General features: G+C 39.7%; 1 protein-coding gene across 3 annotated transcripts; it reads right to left on the reverse strand.

Moving 5' to 3' along the window:
• Positions 1-941: 941 nt before the first annotated feature.
• klhl8 (kelch-like family member 8) lies at positions 942-12,998 on the reverse strand. 3 transcript variants are annotated; one of them, XM_049604507.1, is made up of 12 exons: positions 12,908-12,998; positions 10,231-10,450; positions 9,877-9,938; positions 9,269-9,434; positions 8,729-9,049; positions 8,290-8,476; positions 7,828-7,971; positions 7,225-7,336; positions 6,538-6,706; positions 5,913-6,072; positions 5,152-5,353; positions 942-3,697 (listed from the first exon to the last, which is right to left on the reverse strand). In XM_049604507.1, the coding sequence occupies exons 2-12, from the start codon at positions 10,426-10,428 to the stop codon at positions 3,574-3,576; spliced, it is 1,845 nt and encodes a 614-aa protein (XP_049460464.1). In that variant the 5' UTR covers positions 10,429-10,450; positions 12,908-12,998; the 3' UTR covers positions 942-3,573. The 3 variants fall into 3 exon arrangements, with proteins under 3 accessions (XP_049460464.1, XP_049460465.1, XP_049460463.1); XM_049604508.1 differs by lacking the exon at positions 12,908-12,998 and adding an exon at positions 12,594-12,842; XM_049604506.1 differs by lacking the exon at positions 12,908-12,998 and adding an exon at positions 11,077-12,539.

The following is a 12,998-nucleotide window of genomic DNA, read 5'->3' on the forward strand; positions in this document are numbered from 1 at the left end:
AATTTTAATGTAACTAACAATTAACAATAATACATACAAATTTTAACAAATTGCCATATTTTCTGAAGGTTACGAATATTTCTTTTTAGATTTCAACAAAGTTTAATTAATTCTACGTGACTTGTTGTATGCATTTTAATGTAAAATACTCTATGTTTACTTGTGACTATAAGTGTTACATTAATAAAATGTACTTACCTAATCAAGAGATTAAAATGCTTGCTTTTTCCATACACAATTTCATGTTTTGTGCTGAATAACAATGGTTTAAAAATGTCAGACAATCTGTGAGCTTTGTGCTTTAGGCTCCAAGACAGTACATAACGATAACACAAACACACAAGAGGTCATGCAAGTTGTCTCTGTAACATGAAAATGATCAAGGTATGTAAACAATTTGTAAAACAGAAGCTTCGGGAATCTTTAAAATCCTTAATGACACAGTAATTATAGGAATGTGCACATCACATTTGACACAGTGAAACCACAAAGTCCAGAGGACAGTTTATAACAAGCACATGTCAGCTGTCAATAAACTTTATACTCTGCCTCAAACTGTTACTTTTTAACTCGGTTTAATGGAACGTTACAAAACGATAAACGCAAATTTGATACAAAAATGTCATTTACCTTGCTCAGCAGACACATCAGAGTCAGGAAACTCACAACGGCTACTTTTCAGAAGAGTGTAATTTTATAAATCTTCATTAAAAGAAAAAATACCGCATACCCAACAGAGCAGGTGTGTAGGAAAATGAACCAAACTCTGCCTTTTTGTAACAGAAGTGACAATTCATTTTATAAGAAGGATCATTACCACAAACTTGATTGCTAAAGTTTTTTTTGGACCCAGTTTACAGTCAATCTTGTTATGGAGGGCAAAATTTAATAGTGTTACAGGAAAAAATGAGGGAACCCACCGATAAACTTTACACAAAACTTTATTATACCAATGCCATGTAAATAAAAGCATAAGATGGAAGCAGTCAGGAGGAGGAAGAACAACACAGAGTACAGTAAACTTTACAAAAGATTTACAAAAGAATTTTCTGGCTTGTTTGCTAACAAAGCTGCTGACAAGTTTTATCTTCAGTTTTTGGTGTAAAAATTAGGTTGACAATATGCACTAAAATTAATATCCGCAGGACACACTGTGCGATAATATGTATATATTTAGTATAAACCATATATAGCATTTCTGTTTAAAAGTCATCACTCTGTCAGCCTGAAAAAAACAAACAAACAAAACTGTTGCCAGAAAGTATTACATTTAGATATGGCAGAGATAGGCATGAGTGTTAAATAAACATCTTCAAACTCATAACATGAATAACTCCATTTAGGACAAAAATATACTCAGACTTCACACCTACTCTAGGAAAATAGTGCACAGCAATGGATTAGATAGAGTAGTAAAGGATATTAAGGAAATACCAAAGATACACCTATTTATTATACAAAATGTCCATATATTAAAATATAACACAGCCATCTGCAGAGACAAACCTCAGCTGCATCTTATACACATCTGAAAGCACTCTGATTAGGATTTCTGACAGTCCAGCTATCGTCAAACACAAATCTTGAATCTGAATATCTGTCCCTGTCAGTCTGAACAGAACTCTATAAAATAATGTAAAACTGAAAAAGAACTGGAAACGTGCACCGTATTGCTCTGATCAGTCCTAGACTCTCAGGTACAGTATATAGCCATCAAACCTTTATTTATTCTGAGGTCGAGGTTAAAGTCCCCCTCCAGACACGTCTGTAAAAATACTCTACCATGATTACTACTTTGTTTAACATGGTTTTCCCTCATAAAAGCACATCTTCTCTTTCTCCCTCATTGAAGAATTCTCAGTCTGTGGAGAGTGTGAAGATAGGTCTGGCTGTGCGAAGCTACTGCTAGGTTAACCGCTTGAAGAGCAGCATTCATCAAGACGGCTAACGTTAGCGTTAGAGGAAATGTCGGAGAGATTCAGCAGTACATGTTTCAGCCTCAGTCAGACCCAGACTCAGATGAGATGTCTGTCGTACACCAAACTCAGCCACTAGCAAACATTTTAGAATGGTCAGTGGAGTTAGCATCTTTTATTTATTTATGTTGTTAGCTTGTATATGGCAGTGGCTAACATAGGGTTAGTGGTCGTGAAACATACAATAATCTGCTACAATGTTACAGATTGTTCACATTGGTCCGGTTTAGATCTAAAAACTGCACACTCTACCATGTTTGCTGTCAAAACCTTTACTATACTAACTCTGCTCTGTGTACTGATGAGTCCGCTCTGCACAGGAAGTCTGTTACCCTTTCAATATGTGTTGCATATTAGACAGCAACTGACTTTCATACTAGTGACGTACCTAATCTACCTTGCCCAGGGTACGTTTGAAACTCAGATTTCCAGCACAGGAATGTGAAAACACCTCTCTAGTGAGAAACTTTGCACAGATACAAGTCAGTATAGTCACGGTCAGACATTTTAGGGGAGATTAACAGATGAAAAACATATTTTTAAGTGGAGGGGGACTTCAATGAAGCGACTCAGGATTCAGCAGGTGGATTAAACAGATTTACACGTACACGCTTTCTAGACAGGGGACAAACTTTTTTGTGTTTGGCACTTGCAGCAGTTGAATTCCTTTGACCTGTCACGCCTTTCTCGGTGACTGATTTGTCCCAATCACCCTTCAATGATTGTTCAAACACAAATGATTACAGGCAGATCCCAGTTACAACTGCTGCAATACAATCCAGCTTGCTGCAGTCAAACTGCTATTAGAATAATTCTGAAACGCACCTTTCATAAGTCTAACTGCTTTAACGGATGCTTTCACCTCATCTGGCATTAGATCACAGGAGTCTTGGAAATGCATTTGACATCTTAACATCATATTTTAGACTGGCTGATGAAAATGTTAATGGTTTAACTGCACACGCTGCACTGCAAACAATGTGTTAAATCCAGCATTATTTTTATTTTAAACTACTGATTTGTCACATCTCTGTGGCTAACAAAAATAACTGCAGAGCCAATGAGTAAACCACAGCCAGTCTTTAAAAAGAAACCTTTGAAATGCATTCATACTGGCCTACTTTACAGTCCACATTGATAATGTGCAGTTAACCTAGTAGTTCTGAATCCAAACTTACCTCTCATTCTCGAGACGTTAGTATTAAATACTAGTAGGCTCGGCTACTATGTTCCCTTAAAAAATCAAAACTATGTAAAGGCAGTCAAACGGAAGAAAATACAGTACAAAATACTACATCACTGAATGCAAATAACACCAGCAGGAGTCAAGAAAAATGTCTCTAATGTATCTTTTGTCAGAAGACTTCAGATTTGTCAGACGAGCACTTCAAGTCAGTCAAAACCTCCCTAATATTCCTCAATCACTATGTGCAAACTGAACACCAGCCTATGAGTGATTAAGGCTGATGTTCAGACAGTGGCGACAGCAATGAAGTTGCCGCGTCACTGTCTGTGTGCTTTGTGTCGTGTGCTTGTGCAGTGATTAGATCTGATGGTGACCTGGCAGTCAGTCACCTGGTAAAAAGTGGAGCGGTGGTCACATGCAGTTGGCCACGTTGCTGGAGCCCTGGCCGACGTCCCTGATCTGGCTGACGTGAGATGAACAGACAGCCACTCCAGCTCCGGCACGGCAGTGCGACACTGAACCCACCAGCTCCCATCTAAAAAGCAAACATGTAAGTCATGACAAAATAGTAATAAGAAGACATACCAACAGTTCTGATGCAGCAGTGTTTTGGGCATTTCCACCTTTATTAGACAAAGTAGAGGAAGACTCAAGAGAAAGGAATACAACATGCAACAAAGGTCCCAAGGCTAAAGTCGAATCTGGAATGTTGCAATAATGTGGCATGTGCTGTAAACACTTTGCTACTAATGTGCCCCATACAGCTGTATTTTTAAGTGTCTGTAAGGGTACCATTAAGTAAATGGTAAAATGGACTGACTTTATATCTAAGGCAGGTGCTGGACCAGTAAAAAACAGAAATAAACATGAGGGAGGGTCAACACACTGTCGCTTCTGCAATATATCAGCACATCTAATAGTGACGTTTTGAGCTAATGCTCTTCTTCAGACTTGAGGGAGCTACAGTGTGTGGACCTTTCGTTGTGTTATTAATAGCATTTTTCTATTCATAGCGACCACTCAAAGTACTTTAACACAAGTGCAGTTTACCTGTACATACACACACACACACACACACACACACACACACACACACACACACACACACACACACATTCATACACTGAAGGCCAGGGCCACCATGCAAGGTGCCACCTGCCCACCGAAACTAATAAACATTAACAAGCACACACACACCAATAGCACAGTCATGCAGAGCATGGGGTTCAGTATCTTGCCCAGGGACATTTACTACAGACCTTCTGATTAGTAGACAACTGCTTTACCACCTGAGCTGCAGCCTCAAGTCTCATCCCGTTTTTATTTGAAGACTGCACAGCAATCTCTCACCTAAAATATGTGATTTGTGTCTGTAGTTCAGTTCCAATGTACAGTGTGCATATTCCAGGGTTTCTGTGATTTGTTTCTAAATAAGCGTTGTGTGGCAAATTTTTTCAAGTTGTTTGTGTTGCACTGGTCTTCCTCAGTCACTGTACTACCAAACTAGTACCAAATGCAGGTTGTTGTTAACCTCAGCTCATAAATATTTGTCAGAATACAGATCCCTGGTGCAGCTTAATACTGAACAAGTCCTCAAAAAGACTTATCCAATTAGCAACAACTCCACGCATGTTCTCCATAACTACTTTAAGCTAAAGCCATCCGAAACTGCATGTATGCAAAACAAACAGGTTTTATTCCACAAGCAATCAGACTTGTAAACAGTCGCAGTAGGCGAGATGGTCATTTTGCATTGTATATAGATTGATAAATATCCCTTCAAGTGCACTTTGAGGAACAAATCAAGTATTTTAAACTGCAGTGACATACATTATTAGCATTAAGAGAAGCAGTTGCTTTACAATACCAAAGAGCGACAGAGTATGGGAGATTCCTACGTTGAAAAAGGGCTGATAAATCATCCCAAACTCCACTTTAATACATTACAAACACATCACATCCAACAGCCCTTAATCCCGTCCTCCTCACCTGTTCATTCGAGGCTCAAAAGCCTCCACTGTGTTCAGGTAGATGTTCCCATTGTGACCCCCGACTGCAAACACTCTTCCCATTACAGTGGCAACCCCGACTCCCCCACGCGGGGTAGTCAGCTCTGACACGTACTCCCAACGGTGCATTCTTGGGTCAAAGCGCTCTACAGAGCTCAGGGGTGAATTGTCATCAAAACCACCTTTAAGAAGGACGAGAGAGACAATTACTAAAAATTACTCTGTTGGTTTTGTGACAAAAGCTCTAGGGTCTAGGTTATGATGTTGCAGATGAAGGGTGCAAAAGATTTTTATATCTCCATACTAAGCCACGGCTACTAACCAGGCAAAATGCCACAACAGACATTTTAATGAACCTTGAATGACTCTTCAAATACAAGTTGTACAATAAAAGTCTCACCCCCACACTCTGTAAATCAGTTACCAGATAGCTTTACAAAACATGAACTTTTGTCTTTCCTGATTCACGCATTTGTGTGTAAAATTGCAGGGTGTGTATCTCTGAGGCATGTGACCTGGGTGTATGAAACAAATTTCAGAGGAAGAGGAAAAAACACCAGGAAAACAATGACAAACAGCGTCAATCAAGTCACTGCAGTACAGGAAAATGTGGACGAAATACATGTTGGAACTGATGTATATGCTTCTAACGAAATTATCATAATCAATAAAGTGATCAGATCCGAAGAGATGAATATTTCAAATGTTTGGAATCCAACTTAATTTATTCATTCCTCTCACCCACTACATAGAGGCAGCCATTGAGTTTGCTGACTCCATTTCCAGCTCGCCGCTGGCCCATCTCGCTGACCTCAGTCCACTTGTTGAGATGTGGGTTAAACCGTTCCACGCTGGACAGTGAGGCCACACCATCGTTGCCTCCCACCGCATACACAAAACTCTGGCAAGGAGAGGGTATAAAGAAGTGAAGTCCAGGGCATATTTCAATCATCAGTCACAAGTGATTGGCTTTCTCTACAGCGGGGCATCAACAAATGGCGGAGCACGGTTCGGATGTGGACAGAATGATGTTTTCTGTTTATCTGTGACGAATTTCTGATGACTGGGGGAGAAAAATTAATAATATTTAAAGAGCATTGTTTTTTTTTTCAGACGGTCATGGCTATAGGCTGCAGGCACAGCTAATCCAGTTAATACAGCAATAGTTTCACTCACTTGAGTCAATCAAATTGATAATTTACCGTGCTTACACGGTTCGCTATAGCAAGAAAAACTGCATAAGAGAGATGACAGCATGAAGGAGGGGTAGGCTACAGGACATAAGGACATAGATTTGGATCATTGCTGAGAGGACATTTTAGTCACTGGACCTCTTTGGATTTTAATCTAGACCTCTGAGTCCTACCCCCAATGCCACAGATCCCACTCCTCCTCTGGGTGTGTTCATCGGCGCCACAGCACTCCAGCAGTCACTTTCAATGTCATAACGCTCCACATCGTTGAAGCAGGAGTTGTCATCCAGACCTCCAATGGCATAGATAGGACCACCAAGAGCCGCCAGGGCTATACCCCTCCTGGGAAACACATACACCCTTGCTCAAAGCAGTGCTTCTGCTATTTACCTAATACTCTAAGCACAGCAAATACACATGGTATAGTAAATGGTTCACTGGAAGAAATGTATGTTAAGGCATCAATCTGTCCTGTTCCTGAGCATGTAAGGGCTGAAAAAGCAACATTTCCTTTGATCTAAATTTAGGATTAATAAATCAACATCAGGGTTTTAAACACAAAGACTTGCAGCTATTGGAGTGTAACAGTATGAATGATTTTTAGGCTTTGTATATAATCATTACACTCCATATTTTAAATTACTTTGTCCATCTTAGTGGATTTGGCTGCCCAGATAATCATACTGCCTCTTTTTTAATCATTTTAGTGCGTAAAAGGCACTGGGTTAGGATGGCCAAAATGGAGAGGAAAAGCAGCACTTTTTAATTAAGCCATCTTAATGCAATAGCACCCTTTCCCAAAATGTAAGCCAATGGAGAAAAGTCCCATTCACATTCAGTTTACTGAGGTGTCTGTGTACCTCTTGGTGTTCATGGAGGCTTTCATCATCCACTTGTTGGTGAGGGGGTCAAACATCTCCATGTTGCCTAAGTGTTCGTTACCATCATGGCCCCCAACAGCGTAAACCTTCCCTGAGGAAACCAACATCAAAAAGATATGAAGTGCAGTCTTTATGATCATGTGACCCGTCTAGTGATTACAAATGGGTATAAAATAATTAAGGCTTTTTTTGGACTGGTGACAAGTAATGTTTTTATATAGATATACAATATGTTTTCAGTTGGTATGTTGCAATGTATACTGAATCTGCTTTTAGGTACACCTATAATCTAAACATTTCATTTTCTAAATTATCTCGACAAAACTCAAATATCAGAGTACTTTATTTGAAGCAACACCACTCCAAAACAGTTTGAACAAAAATCAAACATTTTAATCTTCATGAAAGTAACATTTGCTGCACAACTGTTTTATTAGACTGCATTAGTTTTAGCTCAGTGTACCTAATAAACTGGTGTAAAATACGTCCTAAAGTTTCCCTGTGCTCTCCATTTTCCAAACTCCAACTGTCCCTGCCCCGGCATTTGCTTTCTGTAGCTTCATTATATATAACCACTCTTACCTCCCACAGATATTACACCCACATGACGCCGTCTGCTGTTCATTTCAGGACCAAAGAACCAGCTGTTCTTGGTGATGGAGTAGCACTCGATGCTGCGAAATGGGTCACCGGAACCCCCGCGGCCACCCACGCAGAACAAAACCCCTGAGGGAATGGCAGAAAAGAAAAAAACGTTGGCACAGTGAGGAACATAACATCATACTTTATGCTCACAGCACATCAGGTCATCACTTTTTTTTTTCAAAGACAAAATATATTAAGAAAATGGGACAAAAATTTTATAAAAAAAAGATGTTATATATTTTTGTAGCTTTTCTTATGTTATGGAGAAACTACTAGAAAGGCATTCAGCTTCACTCAGTGTTCTTTTAAGATGATAAGAAAAGCTGCTGCATGTTACTACAAATGCCATAAAATCAGCAGTTACATGTTGAAAGCCAAACAACCCCATATAAATATTACCTGCAGTGTGTTTCCGGGGTATGGTGCGGACTGAATACTCAAAGTCCAGCACCACCTTGTTGCTGAGGTGGAGGTGGTAGTTCCTGGCTTCGTCCATCAGGTCGCGACAACTCAGGTTACCTTTGATCATCTCATCCTTGGCCACTGTTCCCGTCAGGAACTCAACAGGAAGCAGGGGGAGGCGCACCTGAAGGAGAGAGCAGCATACACATTGTATTGTGGTTGTAAAAGTGGTTACATAAATCTGTGAACACATATGTAACACAATTTTACACACAGTTATGTTGCTAACCCTTCAGGTCATCAGTTAAATGGGTCATAAAGTCTAATTTCACTAGAACAAACAGAGGTACTTCCAGACACAAATACAGAACTTCTGGAGATATTAAATTTACCCAAACCACACCCTATGGTACCCTTCAGCTATGCACTCTCTAACCTGAGACATGATCTGGTCCAGCCAGGCCTCGTGGTGCTGTGGGTTTGCTTTCAGCCATTTCACTGCTGCATTGTACACCTGTGTCTCTGAATGGATATTGAGCTCGCTGGAGGACAATAATGTGCGCAAGTGCTGGGGAGACACACATGTAAAGTCCTCACACTCCACTACCTCAGTGAAGTGTTCGCAGGCATATCGGTCGGCCATGTCCATCAGGTCCACGCGATTGTGGCTCTCAGCGAAGGTGCGAACTGCCAGGCAGTTGGTGGGGTGAAAGTGGGCCTTCATGTACTCACAGCAGGCTCTTGCCACCAACTCCACCTGATAGATTCAAACAGTAATAAAGCATTTTACAGATTATCTTAATGTATTAAAAAAATAAGTTCTGTATACAAATTGTCAGAACATTTTGAATTGCTAAATAAGGGTTTAAGCATCACAGCACTTAACCTTTGATTGAAAATTCACAACCCCTTAGTCCATGTAAAATAAAGAGAACAAAATGCCTGTGCAGCTTGTTGAGTATTTGTGTTTCTTTACCTGGAGGATGCAGGCAGCATAAAGCAGAGGCTGGACATTGTCCACAGTTAATGTGAGCTTGGAGGAGTAGGCAAAATGCACCAGGTCCTGGATGGCATCACCATCAAAGTCCTTGATCTCTATCAGTTCCTGCTTAGCCTCAGACATCTCTGACAGGAACATGGCCCTGAGGGAAGAAATGGCCACTTAGACAAAAGCAAAGAGAAATACCTTCTGCAAAAACATACAAACATTACAATATTCAGTCTTTGTGGGGTTTTTTCATTACACTGGAACCTTATGTTCAGGCACAGATTACAGACAGGTCTTTGTTGCTTAATTTCTGTATGTTTAGTCCAAGCAAACGTCCATCAAGCATGTAATACGTAAGGAATAATAATGTCATGCTGCATATTACATGTCTATTTACTAAGGAAATCCATCATTTTACATAAAAAATGCTTTTAAAATGATTTTAATGATTAAAAGATAAATGATAAATGATGATAAATCATTATAGAGACTGGGTGTCCACTAGTTAAAAAAAACCCTCAAATTGGTCTTTGCTATAATTAAAATATCATTATAGGCCTAATTCTTAAAAAAAATAAATAAAAAAAGAACCATACCTGAAGTAAGGGATCACACAAGCCAGCACTAGCTTGTGGCATGGTATCAACCTACTGCCAACCTACAAAAAGAGACAAACACAAAATACATGTTTAACAACTCAAACCTATATGCAGCATTAATAAGTTCAGTGATTATTCATTTCCACAGTATGATTGTTCAGGCAGAGAACTGTAATTGTGGCAGCTGTTTAGGGATTGAAAATAAATCAAAACTAACAACCACACTCTTTGATTAATATGACTCACATCTCTAAAATATCCTTTGTGAAATCCCAACCTTTAAGCCGACATCACTGAAAAACATAAACAAAGACCAGCTGAGATATAAATAGCGCGGACAGAGCGACCTACCTTCAGCGTGACGTCACAGAGCTCTCCTACTTCATAGAAATGCCTGAGGGAGTTATGGAAGTCCTTCCAAGCCTCATGAGCCTCAAAGATGAATGACCCATCAGGCTCACAGTCAGCTTTCGATGCCCTGTTTCCAGGCCGCTTCTCCTTGGGCTTCAGCTGCTTAGCATGGTCTGGCACCACATCCCCTGGTGCCATAGCTGGCTACAGGTAATAACACCTATAAGACAGATGAGACTGTTTCAAATCTGACAGAAAGAACTGCATCTCATCTGTGAAGGTTTGGCTTCTTTTCTCAGTTGTATATGGCTGTTAATTTGATAGGGTTTTAACGTGTTGGTCACAAAAAGGAATTTAAAGATGTATTCAGTTTTGGAACTTGCAATTGGTATTTTTATAGAGTAAACAAATAACTCAGAAATTGAAAAAAGAAATCAACAGATTTATTGATAATAATCCAATATAATTACATGGATAGCCTGTGAACAAATTAATAAATTACAGACTAATTGCTCATCCCTTGCAATAAGTAGGCCAAATTTACACTGCCATGTACTGCATCATATTGAAAAATCTTGCAGTCTAGAATAGAAATCGCAGCTTAGTGCAAATAACATTCTACAGGCTTCAATAGGACACAAAAGGGAAATTAGTGGTAGGGGGACACTGCCTGCCAGCTGAGCAAGTTTGGTCAGTATTCCTCCCCCTTTCAGTGTCACTTCCCCTTTACTCATTCAGCAGAGACTGGAGCCAAATGTGAAAAAAACAACACAAGCAGATTCCTACGAGCTAACAAGGCACACCATGTAGAAAATACTGTGCAATCAAGCTCGTAAAAATTCCTACCTATTGTTGAATCTGATGAAAAATCTTCACAGTTGATGTGTCACAGAGAAACTAAGAGCAGACAGCCAGAGGCCAAAGCTCCTCCCACACCTTACAGATGATGCACTGTCTCTCTTTAAAGCTATGTCTGAATAGACCCAGTGTATCGCCCCCTCATCACTAGTCCTCTCAGCTATAAGAGCAGAAACATCAAGTCCCATCATATGCACTAGTGATCAAAGGCTCTCTCTCGAAGTCTGCTCTACTTTGTAGGCTCTTGGGTAAGCTTTATCTTTGAAACCACACATAGGGACTTTGTTAGATCCACTTATTTCAACGACAAGATTCAAGAACGCTTTCATGGTCTTAAGATGATAACATCGTCACGTTGTATTATTTATGAGGAATGAGATCGTCAATAATTTAACGACAGATGTATTGCAAAACTCCACTCCACAGCTCAAACTGAACGGTCTGTGCCACCGACCTTTTTTTTAAAAGTTCAAACATATTTTTCTATGCATCCGCATCTGTGAACAAAATGCTCTCCCACAAAGCAACTAATACACCAAATTAGGTACAAAAATACACAAAAGACGGGTGTGCACTCATGTGGACCTACTGTTGTCATGTCAGATTACTTAACCCACTTGTCTTGGAGCACACAGCAACTACACTTAATGCTTCCTTAGTTTTGCCTTTGATCAGAGCATTGTGACTTACAGAGCTAATGAGCCTGCTTCCTGCACACTGAATTTACAAATTTTCCTCTCAACCTTTTAAGAGATTGAGGGTGAAGGAGATTGTGGTAGACTGATAAATGCCAAGCATATTTCTTATGCAGACATAGAGATAGCATTTCACATTTATTCCACCTTTTGTGTTGTAATTCTCCTGATTACATGTCACTCATGCACTTTTTATTATCTGATCTTTGCACTTTGAATGCATTGCTCATCAGATCACGCAGGCAGCTCACAGATTTGTTTTGCACCTATCGATACCTACTTGGTAGATAATGCTATGTATTAAAGTAGTGCATCTTCAATCCAACCTAGCCAAACAAGCCCTAACTACCCTATTATGTGTACTCATGTATAGAAATGTGTTGGCTACCTTTTTTTTCTTACACATGCCCAAAATTTACAATAAGGTGACCCAAATGCAGCAAGGATGCTCTGACAGCTACTCATGGACAAGAAAATATCAAGAGATAATGGATGCAAATATCTAAGATAACAACTATAACATTACTGCAAATGTCACACACCTTGCTAATTAGCTCTTTAATGCAAACTAAAGCTAACACCTTTAGATGCCATGTAAATTTATTTTTGACCTGTCATACTTTTTGGGTATGATACCAAAACATACTCATATTGATCGCAGCAAGGTTAGGACATAAAATCGGGCACAACAGTTGACAAACGTTGACATAAAATCTGAGAAATCAAACATAACCATAGGTCCAACAGTTTGTGAAAATAAGCTCTGGTTATTAAGGGGTTATAGTAACGTTAGTTCATACAGCCGCATACCGTGTTAACACCGTGTTGTAAACGTTGAACCAGATTTCTCTCTCAAACCACACAAAACATAACGCTACGACTCAAAACAACAATACAAGCTATTAAACGTCGCTATAGTGATACGAAGTCCACGTTAACGGTTAACGTTAGCTTCTTTGCTAACATCGACTAGCAGGTAGACTAGCATCCGCTCGCGAGCTAACGTTAGCTGACAGGGAACGGGAAGGATTTAACCTGGTGTTGAGCGAAAATAATAAACCTAAAATAGCACAAATGACTGTAACACACTGTATAATCGTTGCGTTAGGTCAAAAAATATCTACCTCATGTCGCAGCAAGAATTAAGATGCCGGTTTCATTGAGCGAAGTGTTTGGCATTGGCACGTTTTGTTGTGATTCCAGGTGCTTCATGGG

This window comes from Epinephelus fuscoguttatus, linkage group LG18 (genome assembly GCF_011397635.1).
Source record: "Epinephelus fuscoguttatus linkage group LG18, E.fuscoguttatus.final_Chr_v1".
In the NCBI taxonomy this organism is placed as follows: domain Eukaryota; kingdom Metazoa; phylum Chordata; class Actinopteri; order Perciformes; family Serranidae; genus Epinephelus; species Epinephelus fuscoguttatus.